Source organism: Bombina bombina, chromosome 2 (assembly GCF_027579735.1).
Source record: "Bombina bombina isolate aBomBom1 chromosome 2, aBomBom1.pri, whole genome shotgun sequence".
NCBI lineage: Eukaryota > Metazoa > Chordata > Amphibia > Anura > Bombinatoridae > Bombina > Bombina bombina.
In genome coordinates, this window is record NC_069500.1 from 432,705,727 (window position 1) to 432,729,244 (window position 23,518).

General features: G+C 38.8%; 1 protein-coding gene across 1 annotated transcript in view; it reads right to left on the reverse strand.

Moving 5' to 3' along the window:
* Window positions 1-22,526, reverse strand: part of LIMK2 (LIM domain kinase 2) — a 212,189-nt gene extending 189,663 nt beyond the window's left edge. The window contains exon 1 of the mRNA XM_053699798.1: window positions 22,383-22,526. Coding sequence (XP_053555773.1) covers window positions 22,383-22,440 — 58 coding nt within the window. The 5' untranslated portion in view covers window positions 22,441-22,526. The remainder of the gene's footprint in view (window positions 1-22,382) is intronic.
* Window positions 22,527-23,518: the final 992 nt, after the last annotated feature.

A 23,518-nucleotide genomic window follows, 5' to 3' on the forward strand; every position in this document is an offset into this window, starting at 1 on the left:
CCGCCGAACAACAGGCCACTCTGAATAACCCTTTTACCAGTGAAGAATTGCAATTAGTTATTAAATAAAGGCGCCTGGGCCAGACGGGTTTACCAATTACTATTATAAGAAATACGCCCCCACCTTGTCTCCACACCTACTAACCCTTTTTAACTCCATCTCTGACTCAAAACCGTTACTGACCCAATCATTAACAGCACATATTACTTTCATCCCTAGGGAGAGTAAGGATCCCCTTAGAGTAGAGAACTATAGGCCCATTTCTTTGTTGAATACCAACAAAAAAAATAAATGAAAAGCTGTTGGCCAATAGGCTGAATCTCCTTCTTCCGGAGCTGATCCATGCGGATCAGGTCGGATTCATATTGACAAGAGAAGCGAGAGATAATACTGTCCGTGCTATAGATTTAATTGACTATGCCACCACTCAACAGGTACCTTTGGCAATTTTGTCAGCGGACACGGAAAAGGCCTTTGACCGTGTCTGTTGGCAGTTTCTAAGAACGGTGCTGCTCAAAATGGGCTTAGGCCCCACGTCCGTATCAGAGTATTTGCCATGTACTCATCCCCACAGCTAATATACGGTAAATGGTTGTCTGACACCTTTTTCTATTTATAACGGGACTAGACAGGGATGCCCTCTGTCCCTACTATTATTTGCGTGTACCATAGAGACCCTAGCTCTGAAAATTCGATCACTTACGGAGATACCAGGCCTTCAAGTCAATAACTCTCAACATAAGCTTTCCCTTTACGCGGACCATGTCCTATTCTACTTAACTAATCCAAAGCAATCTAATCCTATTTTATTAGGACATCTTAAGGAGTTCGATCGAGCCTCTAACTTTCTTATAAACAAACATAAATCAGAGATTTTGACTATCACACTGTCCAACGACGATGTACAAATGGTTCGGAACCTCTGTCCATTCCGCTGGCAGAACCGCTTGTTAAAATATTTGGGTGTTTTTCTAGCTCCTACTATAGATGAAATGTTAACGGCTAATTACACCACCTTACAGACCTCTATTATTGCCACTCTGTCTTCATGGAGACGCAAACAGATGACTTGGATAGGAAGAATAAACCGCTTTAAAATGATTATCCTACAGAAAATCCTTTACCTATTTCAAACGCTCCCAATCCCCCTACCTTCCTTCATATCTCCCCTACAAAATAAAATATTTGAGTTCTTGTGGAACAGTATAGAATTAATAAGAAAATGATGTGTCAGACCCTGAATAACGGTTGTCTTGGAGTACCAGACTTGGAAGCATATAGGAAGGCTACACATCTCTAGTGGATTGGTTCACAAATTACGACACTAAATTATGGGTAAAACTCAAACATGACATAGCTCACTCTATATATCTAGGAGCCCAATGCTGGACACCGAGGGCTCTGCCTATTCCACCAACCCACACATCATACAGGAGACCTTTTCGATTTGGGGAAAAGTTCTGGTCAAATACCTTAATATTTCCTCAAAATACTCCCCACTGACATCACTAATAACACTGAGTGTCCCCTGGGACTTCACGTACCAATGAGAATGATAAAAGCATTAGATAGAACACTGATGATGTGTCACCTAGGAAATAACCCGTTAGAAAACCATCCTCCACTAGTGAGTCTTGTCTGTGATGTTTAATAACTGGTTCTTTTACCACCAATGCTATACTTACCTATCCTCGCACCCTCAGAAACGTAATATGCTTAGACCGCTGATCCCATATGAATCCCTATGCCACAAAACCACACCCTCAAGATATATCCTCTCCCTTATTTACTCATTGTTGAAACAGCCCACACTCGGCTCAACACCATATTACATAGATAGATGGAATGAAGAATTAAATTTAAACATTTCCCATGTTGATGCCTCTTGGATTTTCCAATCTGTGAAGAAATCCTCCATCTCTAGTAAATACTTAGAACTGAATCTGAAGACTCTTCACAGATAGTATTTGACTCCAGCTAGATGCGGCAAAATAAATATAAGCTCCCCTCTGTATACTGTTGGAGATGTAGTGGTCTAGTAGCTCATATGGCTCACATATGGTGGCAATGTCCCAAAATTGCACCAATATGGTCCACAATTTCGATGGAAACCTCCAAACTGATAGTGATCACACTTCCACTAGATCCCTGTTTATGGCTATTTAATAAGATACCAAAAAAAAAACCTCTCTCCTTCACAACGCAAACTTATTACTATCACAAGCAATAGTTTTAAAATCCTCATTGCTAAGCAATGGAAAAGCACTGCAGTTCCAACTATTGCCCAGTGGCTACAAGAATGTCACCATTCGATTCGAATGGAAGAATATTTTTATATAACACACCATTGCAGAGATATTTATGCATTGCTATCTGTCTGTTGGGAGGAATACGTATCAGCCAAATTTAAAGCGCCGCCTACACTGGTCCCCACACCTTAGTTAGGCCTAATGGCCACCTTACCACACTGAATACCTTGTCCAGGTAACAGAGGTAGGAATATAGCCAGGACATCTAAACGCCCTTCACGCAGGGTTCGCCCAGACTAATAGTAACACGACAAATATAGTGAGTATTCACTAACTAGAGAAGAGCTGACTGGGGTATTTGACAAATGATTATATAGGACAAGACACGCAATGTTCTGTTTAATAAGTTTATTGTATCTCTTTTTCATTGTAAAGCTTACAAAATGTACTAGCATGTAACTTTGAACCACCTGTTTTGTATTTCTCTTGTACATGCTACAATAAAAAAAAACAAAATACATCTACATGTTATTCTCAAACTAATCTTTTCTTTGAATGCATCATTCTATCTAGCATTTATTTAGTGTTTAATGTCCCTTTAAGTATATTATCAAAAGGGAACCAAGCTCACTAGTGCTCATAGACACCTTACCAGCACCCATAAGAGAAACAAAGGGCATCAGAATGGATATGAATAAAGTACAAAACATATGTAATAGACGCATCCAATCTAAGTGTAAATATGTGATAAGGAAAGGAAATAACGATTGTGACTAAAGCTACTAGCGAATACATCGGCCACGGACGGACTGCCCATAAAAACAATATTGAATGCGAGTGGTCAGTCATAAAAAAGTGTGCTTACATATAAATATTAAAGTAAACACTTACTCAAAAACATGGAGAGAGAGAGAAAGAGGAGAGAGAAGAGAGAAGGAGAAGAGAGATATTTTTTTAGGGTTGCACCGATACCATTTTTTTTAAGACCGAGTACAAGTACCGATGCTTTTTTAAAAATACTCGCCACTACCAATTACCGATACTTTTTTATGTCATGTGACAGTGTCCCAAGCACAATACAGACTAATGATTTAAGATAGTTTCTTTATAATTATGAAGAACTGTAACTCAAAAGACATTATGAAATAATAAAACAGTTTTGTTGTCACAAAGCAAATATTACATTAAAATATATTAATAATAACAGTAAATAACCAATGTAATATCACAACCAACCAAAAGTGCAATACAGTAAAAAATATACCAGTGCACTGTTTAAACATGGGGAACACTATGGGCTAGCTTACATTTGACTGGTAAGCTTTACCAATGCTCTCATTACATGTCCAACTCCATAAAGTCTATTGAGTTGGAAATGTGAACAGAGCATTGGTAAAGCTTACATATTAAATATAATCTAAATCTAGTCCTATTGTAAGATGTGTGTTCATATGAATTAACTTAATTTTTTCTATAAACACTCTTCCTGCAATTATATAAGCTAAGGATGTTCCTCAGAGTACAGTATGTTTTGAGCATAATTGTGCAAAATAAGAACTAGCAGTATAACAGGCAATCTAGAAATTAAAATATTTTTTCAAAAGTTAGTAGCAAGTTCTTTTTAAGGAACAGCATCTCTGTATGTTCAGCTATACGTCTGTTTCTGCTATCAGTAATGTCGTTTGATGCTAAGCTGAACAGTCTTTCACTTTCAGCAATACTGCATGGGGCAGAAAGATAATTTTGGGCCATTTTAGCCAGAGCTGGAAATCTCAGTTTATTAACTGCCCAGTATTTCAGGGGTTTGTCTGAACGAGGTACAGTGATCTCTCTTACAATAATGCAATACAACAGCAATTTGTATTGGCAGAACAGAAGTGAACCATTTTCAGTTGAGTCTCCACTACAGCTTAAAATGAAATGGAAATAAGCAGTTTGAAAAAACTCCACAAGATAACGTATAGGTAGGAAGTGGAGGTATCAATTTAAGTATCGCTTTAAGTATTGGTGCATTTGCATGAGTACAAGTACTCATGCAAATACTTGGTATCGGCACCGATACTAGTATCGGTACAACATATAATATATATATATATATATATATATATATATATATATATACACAAGAAAAAGAGAAATCACAGACTGTGCGCTCTTCTTTGGAGCATAAGATGACAATTCTAAGATGTGCGATCAGGACCACCCGGTTGTAGAGCTCAGTAGGGCAAAAGGCAAAGCTTTTTGGTGGGCACAGGAAATACCTCTACTCCTATACAGGGGAAGTACGAGACTCACGGCTGCAGAAGACACAGGTACACGGGAAATGGCTCAGCCCTCTTAGACATCCAAACAGCACGGCCACCGCCGCGCTTGTTGAATCAGGGGAAAACAGCCTTGTCCTCATTCCATCTGTGATTGCAGATGTGCAAGCCGCCCAACACGTCCGTGACGTATTCACTACCACTCTGCCGTCCTGAAGTGGATAACCAGGGATCTCCGCTCCTACACTTGAGCTGCATGAACAGTTTGAACTGCCTCAGGCAAATATAGGCAATTTGAATAATGTTCCAAAATATAGTCCCAGATATTTCAAAAAGGGGGAAATCAAATAGATAGAAAAAAAAAAGGCAAAATAGTCTGGAGCTCTGAATAAAACATCCAAGTTTAATGGTCCATTTTAAAAAGCATTAACAATAATCAGAAAGAAACGTCTAAGACGTTTCTTTATGATTATTGTTCATGCTTTTTAAAATGAGAATTGAGAAGCAGTGCATTTATTAAAATAGCCAGTAGGTGGAGCTGTCCGCTTGTGTTGCAGCAAAGCCAAGCAAGCTGAAATTAATCAGTTTAACCAGACCTGAGCTATCGAGCAGATTTCAAAAGGAACAAGATCTTCCTGTCTATAAATCAGTCCAGATTGGAAAGGCATAGAAAGAACTGTTTGCAGAAAAATGCAAGTGAAGTCTGTGTTGTGTGATTATTTTATTAGGTTTATAATGCTGTTTAGCAAATGTTTGTTCATTTAACTTAGTTTAATTATATATTCTGTGTTGTGTGATTATTTTATTAGGTTTATAATGCTGTTTAGCATTTAAAGTCTTCATTTCAAAGAACCTAACCCCAGCATAAAATGAGATGAGGGAGATATATATATATATATATATATATATATATATTATTATTATTATTATCAGTTATTTGTAGAGCGCCAACAGATTCCGCAGCGCTATAAACAAAGGGGGAGTACAACAAAACAATTATAGGGTAGAGGGCCCTGCCAAGAGTTGCACTGTTGTAGTCAGCTCTTAAGAAGGTGATCTACAAACAGCTGGACTTTTAGGCTTACATGCTAAGAGGGTTCAGGGGATTGCAGTGGAGGAGAGGAACTGGTATTAGGAAAGGTTAGCGTAGGTTGTATGCGTCCCTGAACAGTAGAGTCTTTAGGGAGCACTTGAAGCTTTTAAAACTAGAAGAGAGTCTTGTGGAGCGAGGCAGAGAGTTCCACAAGATGGGAGCCAGTCTGGAGAAGTCCTGTAAACGGGAGTGTGATGAGGCGACAAGAGAGGAGGAGAGTAGGAGGTCATGAGCAGAGCGAAGGGGACGGGAGGGAGAGTATCTGGAGACAAGGTCTGAGATGTAGGGGGGAGCAGGGCAGTTGAGGGCTTTGTATGTAAGAGTGAGAGTTTTGTGTTTGATCCTAGAGGCAAGAGGAAGCCAGTGAAGGGATTGGCAGAGAGGCGCAGCAGATGAAGAGCGACGTGTAAGGAAGATGAGTCTGGCAGAGGCATTCATTATGGATTGTAAAGGAGCTAGGCGGCAGGTGGGGAGACCAGAGAGGACAGAGTTGCAGTAATCAAGGCGGGAAAGAATGAGAGAGTGGATTAAAATCTTAGTTGTGTCTTGTGTAAGGAAGTGTCTAATTTTAGAGATGTTTTTAAGGTGGAAGCGGCAGGCTGTAGCCAAGGACTGAATGTGAGGAGTGAAGGAAAGATCTGAGTCAAATGTGACCCCGAGACATCGGGCATGCGGGGTAGGGGTAATGGGGTAATGATGGAGTTGTCGACAGTTATAGAGGTAGTGAGAGGACATCCAGGAAGAGATGTGAGAAAGACAGTTAGTGACACGGGTTAGCAAGGAAGGAGATAGTTCTGGTGCAGAGAAGTAGATTTGGGTGTCATCGGCATACAAATGATATTGGAAACCGTGGGACTTAATTAGGGAACCTAGTGATGACGTATAGATTGAGAAGAGAAGGGGACCGAGGACAGAGCCTTGCGGTACTCCAACAGAAAGTGGTGACGGGGCAGAGGAGGCCCCAGAGAAGGCTACACTGAAGGTACGGTTTGACAGGTAGGAAGAGAGCCATGAAAGGGCTGTGTCACAGATGCCGAAGGATTGGAGGGTTTGGAGCAAAAGACGGTGGTCGACAGTGTCAAAGGCTGCAGACAGATCAAGGAGGATAAGCAGAGAGAAGTGGCCTTTTGATTTAGCTGTAAGTAGGTCGTTGGTGACCTTAACAATAGCCGTCTCTGTGGAGTGATAGGGACGAAATCCAGATTGCAGCGGGTCAAGAAGGGAGTTTAACGTAAGGAAATGGGATAGGCGTGCATATACTAGTTTTTCGAGAAGCTTTGAAGCAAGAGGGAGGAGGGAAATTGGGCGGTAGTTGGATGGGGAGGTAGGATCAAGGGAAGGTTTTTTGAGGATAGGTGTGACCAGTGCATGTTTCATTGATGAGGGAAATGTACCAGTGCTGAGGGAGAGGTTGAAAATGTGTGTTAGTATAGGGGTAAGGGTAGCAGAGAGAGAGGGGAGCAGCTGTGAGGGGATAGGGTCAAGGGGACAGGTAGTGAGGTGAGAGCGCAGTATAAGTGCTGAAACTTCGTCCTCAGTAACAGGGGAGAATGAACTAAGTTTCAGGTTATGAGGGTTGTGGTTGAGCGAGAGTATTTGAGGGGGGGAGAGAATGGAATTGTGTTGAGAACTGATTTCATGTCTGATGGAATCAATTTTGTTAGTGAAGTGACTGGCAAAGTCTTGAGCTAACAGAGAAGTTGTATTAGGAAGTGGAGGAGGGCGGAGGAGAGTATTGAAAGTGGAGAACAGACGTTTTGGGTTTGAAGAAAGATTAGAGATAAGAGTAGAGAAGTAGTGTTGCTTGTGGAGATTAAGGGCAGAGTAGTAGGAGTTCAAGATGAATTTGTAATTAAGAAAATCAGCTGAACTCCGTGATTTTCTCCAATGCCGTTCAGCAGTACGGGAACATCTGCGTAGGTACAGTGTCAGAGGAGTATGCCAGGGCTGGGGATGAGTGTCTGATTTCCTAGCAGTGGTAAGAGGGGCGAGATTGTCAAGGACGGATATAAGGGTGGAATTATAGTGGCGGATAGATTGTTCAGGGCAGGAAAAGGAGGAGAAGGATGAGAGGAGCGGTTGAAGGGAATTAGCAAGTTGTTGCTGATCTAAAGACCTAATGCTTCTGTGAAGTTTGGTGTGAGGAGTAGAAGGTGGGAGAGTTGTAGGAAGGGATGATATGTTGCAGGTAAGGAGATGGTGGTCAGAAAGAGGAAAAGGGGAGTTAGAGAAGTTTGAGAGAGTGCATCGATAGCTAAAGATCAGGTCAAGGGAGTGACCGTCTTTGTGAGTGGGAGAATCAGTCCATTGTGATAGGCCGAAAGAGGAAGTGAGTTGCAGAAGTTGTTTAGCAGATGAGGCAGTGGTATTGTTAAGGGGGATGTTGAAGTCGCCAAGAATGAGGGCAGGGGTGTCTGAGGAAAGGAAATAAGGAAGCCAGGCAGCAAAGTGATCTAAAAATTGAGTTGTGGAGCCAGGGGGGCGGTATATGACTGCAACACGTATAGAGAGGGGAGAGAATAGCCGAATCATGTGTGCTTCAAATGAAGAAAATGTGAGTGAAGAGAAGGGCTGTATTTGTTGGAAGGTGCAACGAGAGGAAAGTAAAATACCGACACCACCTCCTTGTCTATTGCCAGACCTAGGAGTGTGGCTTAAATGGAGACCCCCATGTGACAGTGCAGCAGTGGATGATGTGTCTGAAGTAGAGAGCCAGGTTTCTGTAAGAGCCAGAAGGTTAAGAGAGTGGGAGATAAAGAGATCATGGATAGAAGTTAGCTTGTTGCAAACAGAGCGAGAGTTCCAGTGTGCACAAGTGAAGTGGGAGGGGTTTTTAGATGCAAGAGGAATGTGATTAAGGTTACCAGAGTTTAGTTTATGAAGTCTATTGAAAAGCACACAAGTATGTGAAAGGTTAGGAGGTTGTGAGGGACCAGGATTAGGGGAAATGTCGCCAGCAGCTAGTATGAGCAAGAGGGAGAGTGACATGAGATGAGAAGCAGATTTGCAGTAATGAGACTGTTTAACTGAAGTGCAGGGGGGAGAGAGAGTATTTAGGAATAAGTAGAGTTCATGAGTACAAAAGTAAGGTGAGTATAAGAGAGATGGGCTAATGAACAGTGCAGGTGGAGAGGGAGAAGGAGTAAGTGAGTAATGTAGTTTGTTGTAGAGACAAGAGGTAGCAAAAAGGAGTATGAAGATATTGAGCATTATTCTGAAAGTGGGAACCAAGTAAACACATAAGACACAGTGTTACAGCAGCACTTGCAAAAGGATACAATGATATACATAAAACATAGTAATACAAGAGTACTTGCCTTGTATCTTGCCCCTTGCCCAATCCTTGTCCAATTCTTGTATAATTCTTAAAAATTAATGCCTCACTTATATAATGCCTCACTTATATAATGCCTCACTTATATAATGCCTCACTTATATAATGCCTCACTTATATAATGCCTCACTTATATAATGCCTCACTTATATAATGCCTCACTTATATAATGCCTCACTTATATAATGCCTCACTTATATAATGCCTCACTTATATAATGCCTCACTTGGAAAATGTGAACATATGCTATTGTTAAAAAGTACACAGCCCTGTAACCAATGCACTCACCCCTGTGCAATGCACTTCCCCAAGCTAGTCTGCAATATATACAGGTAGGGCAGTCAGCTGAGTCCACTAAATTTACTTAATTGCTAATCAAGGTAAGGCCAATTGGAATGTTAAAATCTGGTCAGGGTGAGATGAGTTAAGTAAACAAACAATAAAATTTGGAGGGGGTTAAAACTGACATAAGAAAACTATAAATTTTAGAGTTATAGCAAGTATTGATAAGGAGTGAGCATCACATGGCAATTAACTAGACATTAGAATTGAGACATTGGGAAAAATCATTACAAAAAATGCAGGACTTAATTTTAACATACTAAATTAAATTGCTCAATATATATATATATATATATATATATATATATATATATATATATATATATACACACACAGGGGGATTTGTTATATATATATATATATATATATATATACACACACAGGGGGATTTGTTATATATATATATATATACACACACAGGGGGATTTGTTATATATATATATATATATATATATATACACACACAGGGGGATTTGTTATATATATATATATATATATATATATATATATATATATACACACACACACAGGGGGATTTGTTATATATATATATATACACACACAGGGGGATTTGTTATATATATATATATATACACACACAGGGGGATTTGTTATATATATATATATACACACACAGGGGGATTTGTTATATATATATATATATATACACACACACAGGGGGATTTGTTATATATATATATATATATATATATATATATATATATATATACACACACACAGGGGGATTTGTTATAGATATATATATATATATATATACACACACACACAGGGGGATTTGATATAGATATATATATATATATATATATACACACACACACAGGGGGATTTGATATAGATAGATATAGATATATATATATATATATATATATATATATATATATATATATATATATATATATATATATATAATTTTAGCACTGGCAGACTTTCTGCCAGTACTTAAAGTGAAGGTAAAATTTAATGAATGAAAGCCCGGTTTTAAAAAATACTATTAACGTTTTTGTTTTTTTTACAGCCAGAAAAAACAGGGGCACTTTCATTCAGCAAAGTTTATAAAGCAACCGTTTTTGATTAAAAACTTACCTTTGTTTTTTTTCAGCCAGAGCAGCTTCCCCCACCCGGAGATCCTCTCTTCACACGTCATGACTAATCCAGCTTCCTCCAAACACATCATGGCCGCAGGCAATGACTCCCCTGGGGGGAAAGCCGTGATTGGAGGAAGCCGGTTTAGTCATTCATGACATGTGAAGAGAGGATCTCCGGGTGGGGGAAGCTGCTCTGGCTGAAAAAAAACAAAGGCAAGTTTTTAATCAAAAACGGTTGCTTTATAAACTTTGCTGAATGAAAGTGCTCCTGTTTTTAAAGGGACAGTCTACACCAGAATTTTTATTGTTTTAAAAGATAGATAATCCCTTTATTACCCATTTCCCAGTTTTGCATAACTAACACATTTATAATAATATACTTTTAACCTCTGTGATTATCTTGTATCTAAGCCTCTGCAAACTGCCCCTTTCTTCAGTTCTTTTGACAGACTTGCAGTCTAGCCAATCAGTGCCTGCTCCCAGATAACACTGTGCTCGTACACGAGAAGTTATCTATATGAAATACGTGAACTAACACCCTCTAGTGGTGAAAAACTGTTAAAATGCATTCTGAAAGAGGTGGGCTTCAAGGTCTAAGAAATTAGCATATGAACCTCCTAGGTTAAGCTTTCAACTAAGAATACCAAGAGAACAAAGCAAAATTGGTGATAAAAGTAAATTGGAAAATTGTTTAAAATTACATGCTCTATCTGAATCATGAAAGTTTATTTTGGCCTAGACTGTCCCTTTAACTGGTTCCCTCTTTTGTAAAAATGCCTAATATCTTCTTATTCCTTTTTGCTGCCTTTTGTCTCTATAACAAATTACATTATTCAATTATTTCTTCTCCCTCTCCACCTGCACTGTTCATTAGCCCATCTCTCTTAAACTCACCTTACTTTTGTACTCACGAACTTTACCTATTCCTAAACACTCTCTCTCCCCCCTGCACCTTGTCTCAAAAGCACTCTCATTACTGCAAATCTGTATCTCATCTCAAGTCACTCTCCCTCTTGCTTTTACTAACTGCTGGTGACATCTCCCCTAATCCTGGTCCCCAACAACTGCCTAGCCGTGCACATCCATGTGTACCGTCCCACAGACTCAAAAAACAAAACTCTGACAACCTTACTCACATTCCTCTTGCATCAAAAGCCACTACCTCTTTCACTTGTGCATTCTGGAACTCTCGCTCTGGAACCTCTTTATCTCCCACTCCCTCAACCTTCTGGCCCTAACAGAAACCATGCTCTCTCCCCTAGACACAGCATCCACTGCTGCTCTGTCACATGGGGGTCTCCACTTCAGCCACATTCCTAGGTCTGGTAATAGACAAGGAGGTGGTGTAGGTATTTTACTTTCCTCTCGTTGCACCTTTCAACAAATACATCCCATCTCTTACCTCACATTTTCCTCATTCGAAACACACATGATTTGCTTATTCTCTCCTCTTTCTATACGTGTTGCAGTCATATACTGTCCTCCTGGCTCCTCAACTCAATTTCTAGATCACTTGGCTGCCTGGCTACCATATTTCCTTTCCTCAGACACCCCTTGCCTCCTTCTTGGTGACTTCAACATCCCTCTTGACAATCCCACTGCCTCATCTGCTAAACAACTTCTGCAACTCACTTCCTCTTTCGGTTTGTCACAATGGACTGATTCTCCCACTCACAAAGATGGTCACTCCCTTGACCTGATCTTTAGCTATCGATGCACTCTCTCAAACTTCACAAACTTCCTCTTTCTGACCACCATCTCCTTACTTGCAACATATCATCCCTCCCTACAACTCTCCCTCCTTCTGCTCCTCACACCAAACTTCACAGAAGCATTATGTCATTAGATCAACAACAGCTTTCTAATTCCCTCAAACCTCTCATCTCATCCTTCTCCTCCTTTTCCTGCCCTGAACAATCTGCTACTATAATTCCACCCTTACATCCGTCCTTGACAATCTCGCCCCTCTTACCATAGCTCGGAAATCAAACACTCATCCTCAGCCCTGGCATACTCCTCTGATACGATACCTACGCAGATGTTCCCATACTGCTGAGCGGCACTGGAGAAAATCTAGGAGTTCAGTGATTTTCAACATTACAAATTTATCTTGAACTCCTACTATTCTGCCCTTAATTTCCATAAGCAACACTACTTCTCTACTCTTATCTCTAATCTTTCTTCAAACCCAAAACGTTTGTTCTCCACTTACCCTTCTCCGCCCTCCCCCACATCCTAATACAACTTCTCTGTCAGCTCAAGACTTTGCCAGCAACTTCAATAACAAAATCGACTCCATCAGAAATGAAATCAGTTCTCAACATAATTCAATTCTCTCACCCCCTCAAATGCTCTCAATCAACCACAACCCACATAACCTTAAACTTAGCTCATTCTCCCCTGTTACTGAGGAAGAAGTTTCGACACTTATACTGCGCTCTCACCTCACTACCTGTCCCCTTGACCCTATCCCCTCACAGCCAGTGACGTGCTGTCATAGGAGGCAGACCTGTCCTATGTGTGTAATTACACCAACCAATACATTTTTAATAATAAAAAAAAAATAATGTTTAATTTTTTATAAAAAAAAAAATTTGTATTAATTAGTGACCCCCCTGCCACTCACTCAGCTATCTTTTTTTTTTTATTACATTGACTGTCGCATTCTCAACAAATACAAATCATATTACGCAAGTAGGTACAGGCTGTGAGCCCTTCCGTTGCGCAATATGATTGTATTTGTTTGTATGGGCCGCAGGAGACTGACACCCAGTGGCGACTAACATTTAATGTCTCCTCTTCGCGACCCATAACGCTCCCAATAGAGGCTAGTCTATGGCAGCCTCAGGAGCCCTCTCAGCCCTGCCTGCCTCGTCTCAGCCAATCAGCGTGCCGCGTGGTCCCAGTCTACTGTTTCACTGACAGTGAGTGACTACTAGTCAGTGGGTAGGACTGTGTCTGTTGCAGCGGGTGGGAGGGAGATCAGGTGGCGCGGACTTGGAGTGAGAGATGCGTTGAAGACACAGTCACTAGTACTCAGTTGACTTTGAGGAACATTTACTACTGGGAATGAGGTAATTGTATCCGGGACATTAAATTGCCAGTGATTAAATATCTACCATGATAGTGCACAGGGGCAATAAGCTTTTGATTTACACCGAGGGTTACACTTAGCTGCTAATGTCTGTTGATCTTATTTCAGAGGCAGGTGCGTGTCTATAATACTAAAACAATAATGCTCTTGACTTGCTCTTGCTATTATAGAGATAGGAATGTGAAGCTTCAAGCTTGTGTTTCATAAAGAGCTGTGTTCCCCATAAACTGTTTCATAACACTGTGCGAGTGTGCATGCTGCCACTGCGTGTCCCTCATTACTGTGACTGACCGGTACTTAACTTTATCTCTTTAAACACATCCAGTTCTACTTAATTAATCATTTATAGGAGGAAGGTTCTTTCTTGTCACGGAACCTGTTGTAATGGTGCCAGTTAGTAATAGTTTGTGGTTTTAAAGTAACTTGGCTCAGGCTGCTGTACAGTTGTACTTTGGTTATGTGAGAAGCGGCGCTGACCAATGAAGTGCGAGAGCGGTGTATAGGTGCCGCAGCCGACTGACAAGCATGGTCCTTAGCTGCATCTACACAGTACAGGATTTCTTACTGTGCATCTGCCGCCAGCAAAGGTAAGCGATACCCATGTGTGACTGTAAGGCTAGCTGCATTCATGCTTTCTCCATAAAGCAATGCAATTCAGATGACTTTGGCATGGATTGTTTCTGCAAACATCAAAATGGCAGCCTAGGCTTACACCCTGCATGCTGATAATAAAGCTGTGCTCATTGCCTTTGCCTTCCAATGGCAGAAGGTGGTTATTCAGACGAATATCATGTAGACAACCTGGAAACACAAATTTCAGACTGCAGGGAAAACAGGGTGCTGAAAGGTTAACACTGCATATTAGTGTAAACAAGAATATAAAAATGGTTGTCCTGTATATTCACTGATCTTTTCTGCCTGTGGAGGACTTTTTCCCAAATAAACTTTTCATGTGATGGTAAATGTGCAGTACAAATTAAGGGAAGGCCCTATCAACCAGGGGAGGACCAACATACTTTAATAACTATTTGAAACCATAACACCAATAATGTTGAGCACTGACTGTGTCTGAAGGACAGAAAAATGAACCCACAAGTTATGGGAGTGTTCACCTGTAGTGGGCAACTTGGCACCTGAGAGCTGCCCCTATGATCCTCTTCGCATTAATACCAAGGACACACATATTTTATTTTATATAGTAATATACATGCAGTTCTCTTTCCCCCTTAATCCACCCACTTTCTGAAGAACCGTGGATTTAAATTGTTGCTGTTGCTCCACTAGGACTAAAAGAACATTGTGATCCATGTGTGGACTTGAGGGTCTTAAATCACTTGTGTGCATCTCATTGTGTGTAGTGTTTGTGTGTTACAAGTTTTCTGTATATCTAAAGATGATGTGTGTACTTCCACTGTCAATCTAAAAGTCATGTTTTCTTCATATAATATGTATTGACTCATTTTGGGTAAAAAATGATTTTACATTATCAGCAATAGATTAATTGGCCACTGCAGTTCATAAAATAAGTCTGGGTTGCCAAATTTGCTGCAATATCAAAATTCAACTATGATGTAGAACCAATGCAAGAATGCATGTGTATAAAAAATATATAGAATAATTGCTAATATAGAAGCCAGGGCTGGTTTCCTTGATTTATAGTTCTGAGCACTATTTGTCTTGGGATTCATCATACACTTTTTAAATATCGGTGTACATTGCAGTGTTTTATAATAAAAAATAAAAAAAAGTGTATTATCTTTACAAAGTTGTTGAACCATTTGGCCAGAAACTGTCAAACAAATGACATAATTGCATTAAATAAATCTGGCTTAAAAAGGAATGCCGTTTATTTCATATGTTTTTATTTAAATTTATATGTTTCAAACAAAAAGAGTTCTAAAAATACATTTAGTTTAGCTGTGTGAGTTATTTTTCTCCACACCCTTTCTAATTTAAATAGCAAACAAGTACTCTATTGCATACACATAATTTCTTGAAAGGTTGTATAATTACATACTTACAAAAATGAAAGCAATTTATATTTTCAAAGTAATATGCACTTAATATGAGACACAGCATGTGTTTGATGGGGAAAGTAGTATGTAGCAAAAAACAATAGGGTTTAAAGATATGAAAAAGTAAATGTATGATAAAAATAAATATATAAGTATTTAGTAAAAAAAATAGGAAAATACTGGAAGTAATTTAAAAACTGTTGTTACAAAATTTTTTATTTTAAATCATTGTGCAATTAATATTATATATCATATCCTTTTCCAGACAAACAGGTTCTTGATTCTAGTCTATAACAAAGCTGGAAATAATTGTATCACCTTAGAGACCAATCAGAAATTTGGAGAGGCAGGAGCACAACTGTATGCACTATGGATGAATGTTAATATAGATATATGTATATAGAATCATTTTAAAAATAGCACAATTGGGTTAAACAAGCCCCGGTCTATAAAGCATATGTACATCAGCAAGATTGCTTTTTTATTATTATTATTTATTTATTTATTTTTGCAAAGACCTTCAGAAACTAGATTCATCACAATTGTGTGCCACTTGAATGTGAAAATATTATAATTAATAATACGAATGATAATACTAAAAATACCTAAAATCCTATACTTTATACAGAGTATGGCACTTGTTATGGGAATCAGCATTTTTGTGAAATGTGTTGAAAGTATTATTGCTGAATATGTTTTATTCTGATAATCACTTTCACTGCAAACTAATATTGTATAATATACAGGTTCTCATGCCATGTGTTTCTTATGTAAAATCGTTTGGAAAGTCAGCTGACAGTATTGATAACTTGTCCTTTGTGTAAAACTTGTATGGTAAATTATTTCTATTTTTACAATACAGTAGTGAGTAGAGAAGAGATTGTGTATCATTCTAATTGCTTAGTAACTGGCACTGTGCCACAGAATTGTGTGAGTGTGTATGTGAGCAGAGTGTGTGTGGGTGTCAGTGAGCAGAGTATGTGTGCTTTATTCTCCAGGTAATCAATACATTTCCGATGAGCTGGTGCTTTAGTGCAGTGTTTCTCAACAATGGTCCTCAAGTACCCCCAACAGGCCAGGTTTTCATTATAGCAGAATCAGTGCACAGGTGAAGTAATTAGCTGATCAGTAACTCAGTGGTTAATAACTTGCTCTCACCCATCACCTGATTATGTCACCTGTGCACTGGTTCAGCTATCATTTAAACCTGCCCTGTTGGGGGTACATGCGGTCCTCTGTACATGTGTTTCTCTGGCGTATCATATCTACCTCACCAGCTTCTGACCTCACTGCACGTCACTGCTCACAGCTACTCTCCTCCCTTTCTGCTACCTTACCCCTATACTCACACACACTTTCAATCTCTCCCTCAGGACCGGTATAGTTTCCTCATCACTGAACCATGCACTGGTCACACCTATCCTCAAAAAACCTTCCCTTGATCCTACCTCCCCATCCAACTACCGCCCTATTTCCCTCCTCCCTCTTGCATCAAAGCTTCTTGAAAAACTAGTTTATGCACGCCTATCCCATTTCCTTACAATAAACTCCCTCCTTGTCCCACTGCAATCTGGATTTCGTCCCCATCACTCCACAGAGACAGCAATTGTTAAGGTTGCCAAGGACCTACTTACAGCACAATCAAAAGGCCACTTCTCTCTGCTTATACTCCTTGATCTGTCCGCAGCCTTTGACACTGTTGACCACCCTCTTTTGCTCCAATCCTTCGGCATCTGTGACACAGCCCTGTCGTGGCTTTAAAAGTTTGCGAACGGATGACCAAAGCTCTTGGTTACGCTTCAAGGGTGTATATGGATGTAGTAATCACACATGCAAAGCCTGTGAACATGTCACAGTTGGTGAGGGTTTCAAAAGCGAGGCTACAAACAAGACATACAAGCATAGCAGGTGCATGAATTGTAGGAGCAGATATACCATATACCTAGCTGGTTGTGTAGACTGTCACCTTCAATATGTAGATATGACATCTAGAGAGACACGTATACGCATCAGGGAACACCTCTCGGACATTAAGGCCGGTGTCTTGACCACCCCCTTGGTTCAACATTTCAATATGGTCCACATTAAACAAGCAAATAGCTTTAAATGGACCATTATTGAAATAGTTACTACCAAACAACGAGGGGGAGATAGGGACCAAGCACTGGCCAAGAGGGAGGTGTTCTGGATCTTTCACCTACAGACTAGGTATCCGACAGGATTGAATTCATCCTATGATCTCATTAATTTTTGGAATTAGTAAGAACTTTTGGAATTATTTTAAGTTGACAACCCTAGAAGCAGTCTGTAACAAATCCGGGATATATTTGATTAACTCAGTTTCCGCCTCCCAAAACATATAAAAGACACAATGCATAACACATACAATTATGTTTTTATGGTTTTTTGTTTTGTTTTGTTTGGGAAAGTTTTATGAGACAGGTAGGAATCTGTATATGTTATATGGGCAATGGTTCAAGTTGATTGGATTTAGCCCCACTATGTAAAATAATAGCCCTTCTCTTTATGTAAAAATGAGGGTCATTTTTACATTCACACAAACATCTGTTTTTGTAAAGTAGTGGGTTTTTATATTTTCTTAAACTAATGTTGTGGCCTTATAGCGGATGAGTTTAGGGAATAGCTATTTGAATATAGCGAGCAGCTTTAAGTTTGCTTAACAAGTTAGTATGGAATACATGGTTTGTATATAAAATAATGTTTTGAATACTAGGAAAGCCCAATGGTGTAGTATTACAATCCAAATTTAATTACTACCGACATTAAAGATGATATGGTGTGAATAATTGTATTGTTTACTACTAATTGAATATCACATATGCAAATAGGGCTTAGGTCTATTATGGGTGGCTCTTTCTTTAAATTACAAATGTTGCATCTTACTGTATAAAGTGCGTTATGTGTATTGCTTTTGTCTTATGTATAGCCCTGTTCAGGATGTAGGGCTATGAAGCCCTGTTGTTTTGTGGCTAGACAATACAGCAATTAAACAGTTAAAACAAACATAGAACCTTAGCGAATCAGATGATTTTAATCCTCTTAAATAGCCCAGTAGTGAGAGGGAGGTCAGAAAGCGTAAGCTTTGTACACTAAGGTCATGTCTGTATATATGTGCATGTAACCGCTTTCAAGAAAATAATAAATAAACAGAAGTTTTAAACTGCAGCTCCGGACTTTGTGATCTTTCCATCATTACCCCTACCCCGCATGCCCGATGTGTCGGGGTCACATTTGACTCAGATCTTTCTTTCACTCCTCACATTCAGTCCTTGGCTAAAGCCTGCCGCATCCACCGTAAAAACATCTCTAAAATTAGACACTTCCTTACACAAGACACAACTAAGATTCTAATCCACTCTCTCATTCTTTCCCGCCTCGATTACTGCAACTCTGTCCTCTCTGGTCTCCCCACCTGCCGCCTAGCTCCTTTACAATCCATAATGAATGCCTCTGCCAGACTCATCTTCCTTACACGTCACTCTTCATCTGCTGCACCTTTCTGCCAAGCCATTCACTGGCTTCCTCTTGCCTCTAGGATCAAACACAAAATTTTCATTCTGACATACAAAGCCCTCAACTGCACTGCTCCCCCCTATATCTCAGACCTTGTCTCCAGATACTCTACCTCCCGTCCCCTTCGCTCTGCTCATGACCTCCTACTCTCCTCCTCTCGTCACCTCATCACACTCCCATCTACAGGACTTCTCCAGACTGGCTCCCATCTTGTGGAACTCTCTGCCTCGCCCCACAAGACTCTTCTAGTTTTAAAAGCTTCAAGTGCTCCCTAAAGACTCTACTGTTCAGGGACGCATACAACCTACGCTAACCTTTCCTAATACCAGTTCCTCTCCTCCATTGCTATCCCCTGAACCCCCTTAGCATGTAAGCCTAAGAGTCCAGCTGTTTGTAGATCACCTTCTTAAGAGCTGACTACAACAGTGCAACTCTTGGCAGGGCCCTCTACCCATTTGATCCCTATAATTGTTTTGTTGTACTCCGCCTTTGTTTATAGTGCTGCGGAATCTGTTGGCGGTCTACAAATAACTAATAATAATAATAACAATAACAATAAATGATTTCCTTGTTAAAAATACATTTTTCAAACACAACTCTTGCATTAAAAAAAAATGGTGCCTGCAATTTATCTTGGATAGGCATATAATACAAATCCTTAAAGGGACATGACACATTTATTTCATTATTCAGATAGAAAATACATTATTAAACAACTTTCCAATGTACTTCAATTATCACTTTTTGCTTCGTTCTCTCTGTATCCTATATTGAAGGTTGCAGCAATGCACTACTGGGAGCTAGCTGAACACAGCAGTAAACCTATGACAAGAAGCATATATGTGCAGCCACCAATCAGCAGCTAGATACCAGCTCCTGAGCCTACCTATGGTATCCTTTTCAACAAAGGATTGTATAAATGCTCTATCTGAATTATGAAGGGAAATTGAGGTTTCATTCCCTTTAACATTTGAAGAAAATTGGTTTGGTACTTTGATTTGTTAAAAAGAGACATGAAATCAAAACTTTCATGAATCAGATAAATACATTAAAAAAAAAAAATCAGGATTTAAGTCTTTTGTTAAATTTACATAGGTCACTGAGGAGTATGCACGTCACTTGTGTTACAAACATTGTTGCAAGACAATAATCAAGACATGGTCCTAAGCCTACCTCAGTATGCTCTAATGGAAAAGAGGTTACATTTTTAAACGAATACTAAGAAAAATAAATATATACACTATGTATCACTTTAATGGGACAAAGTAATTTGGACTCAGGGTGTTTAAACCAACAGTTTACCATGTGGTGTTTTGAGGGTAATCCACTTCCTTCAAGACACAAAATGCATATCACTGTTTTGCTATGTACTTCTATTCTTGAAGAAGAATGACAATCCTCAAAAAGTCATGCATTCAAATGCATATTGTTTTGTCTCATGGGAATAATAGTTTTATTATGCTGTTTTTTCAAGTACCCCGGCAACAATTAGCACTTTATGTGTGTATGTGTGTGTATCAGGGGCGTATTAAGGCATAGGCCAACAAGGCCGGTGCCTAGGGCAGCAGATTTTTAAGGGGCAGCAGAATTTTGAATCCCTAGGACCACTCTACTGAACTCAGGGCCGGGTGGCTAAATCAACCAATTACTTAAATGGCTGGCCCGGCTATTGCTATCCTATGGGATTGTATGTGGGTGCGCATGACGTGGTGACAGTGGAGGCGGAGCTCACTTGCGCAGCCTGGCCTGGACTGAGAGGGAATGCAGTATTCTTCCTGGCTGCACCGCGTGATTGAGACTCACACAGACTACACAGTGCAGTGTGCACTACAACGTGACCACTGTGAAACAGCATATGCCTTTCTCCCTTCAATACATCTTCATTAGGCATTAAAATACTTAAACGGATTAGTCACTAAATACTTGTACATTTACCATTTGTCTATCTGTCATACATGCAAAGAATACGTATTTATTGCTGAATCTATACAACTATTTGACTTAAAACACAACTGAAAATATGTTGTATGCATTTAATACATTCAGAAACAATACAAGTATATACTTTATTAGGATTGTATCATGTGACTTTATCCCCTAGGATACAATTCCTAAACCTATCATAACTACTGTTGTATCTTTTAAGTACTTTTAAAGGCCAGTTTGTATATTCATTACATATTTATCCAAGCAGATATTTGGCTTAAATAACTGTCAATCACCAAAGAAGATGTTTAAGGTTAAACAACTACCTACTGACAAACTATCCATACAGTGAAGAATATTATTTTCTGATATAAACACTTTAATCATCTGACTTGCAAAATAATGTCTTTTATATATATATATATATATATATATATATATATATATATATATATATATATATATATATATATATATATATATATATATATCAAAATAACAAGAGTATTGCATTGAGCAATGATACTTTTTTTATTGGACTAACTATACATTTATAAGATGACAAGCTTTCGGAAGAGTTCCTTCCTTTATCAAGTCTGAAGCAATGTGTATTGCTTCAGACTTGATAAAGGAAGGAACTCTTCCGAAAGCTTGTCATCTTATAAATGTATAGTTAGTCCAATAAAAAAAAGTATCATTGCTCAATGCAATACTCTTGTTATTTTGATATCTAAATCTCTGGACTAACATGGCTACTCCAATCAACGTATATATATATATATATATATATATATATATATATATATATATATATATATATATATATATATATATATATATAATATGTGTGTGTGTGTGTGACCAGAGTGAATACAAGCCCTGGTGAACATCTACTTAAAAAGACATTTTTAAAAATGTTTACACCCTGCCCAAAAAATATTCTGTCTAAAAAAAAATTTTGAGTGCCTAGGGCAGCACAAAACCTAAATACGCCCCTGGTGTGTATAATAACTATATTTTATAGTTATTATACTAGTACAGGGAAAAATTTACCAGTCCACTGAATGCTAAAGCAGGAAAATGTATATTTTTACTTTAAATAAGGATTCTCTATGGCTGTATTAGTTTGCAAATATTGATCTAACAGAAAGCACTGCTCTCAGTTTAAATGGATATACAGTAATGTAAACCATGCAAAGTACTTTTATATCGTCCGTACAGGCATACAGTATATTTTGTGCACGTGATGTGTTTGTGGATATATATATATATATATATATATATATATATATATATATATAGGCCCCACCTAAACGTATCGACTCCCTTCACATTGCCTGTTGCATCATGGGTATTATACGGTCAAGTTAAAGAGACAGTAGTAATTAATTATACACAGATAAAAGTCACGTATATTCCGTTGCCTACCAATTACTCCGTTTACTCCGGACAGCTCCGGTTTCTTAAAGAAAACTGATGACGTCATCAGGTAGCCACATTACGGGAACCGGTAATGATCAATCCACACCTGGAAAATATACACCGCCCATTTTACGGACATTTTCCGGGGCACGTTTCAACGCCCTTTTTGGCGTTGCCACGGAGATGACGTACAACGTGACTGCACGCCTTAATATTTACTTAGTGTGTATGATAATGTTACTCATTGTTATTTTCATTCGGAGAACTGCTGTTTATTGTGGCCATTTATATGTAGGCTTAACTATGTAAATGGACGTCTTCTTTAGAGCTGGTTCAATTGGTCTGTTGGTCATTTTTTTGTCCAGCATCCTTGGTTGGTAAAGAAACTATACACTGTATAGTAAAATATATATTTTAATTAGTAGGGACCTATAGAAGAAAAAATCCCAACACAAATAAGCCTATTAAAAAGTTGATAGTTTAAATGTAAAAAAGAAAAATAATTTACTTTCCAAAGCCTATAGAAAGCTAAAGCACTCTGGAATTTTCAGCACTGCAATGATTTAGGAGCTATGTTTTCCTAGCTTGCTTTTGATTTAGGCAAACTTGGTTTGGACCAAACCCCTAAGGTCATCCCAGCCCAACTTGGAAACTACAACATAGTACTGTTTCTGGATCTTTTTCTCCCAAAGGAACTTTAAGGGGTTGATTTATCAAGAGGCGAATGCCCCTGTCTGTTGCTGGCTCGCTCATTTGAACTTGCAACCAATGTTTATGAAGAAGCGACCGGTTATTGAAAGGCACTGCTCTTGCTCAATTTGAGGATCTAATGCACATCTAGGGCAGACAGGTTCATTACATGTGAACCTTATCCACCTGCAGACTGCACAATGATACATCTGCCCCTTAAAGGGATACTGAACCCCAATTTTTTCTTTCATGATTCAGATAGAAGAAAAAAGAAAAACAACAGAGGCACGTATAGAACACTCACTTAAACGGATAGTCTAGTCAAAATTGAACTTAAATGATTCAGATAGATAGTTTGACAAAATGACAATAGCACTATAGTAGGCAATCTCCCTTTTATTTATATAAATTGTTATAATTGAAACTTATTCTATATAGGGGAGGGAGTGGTA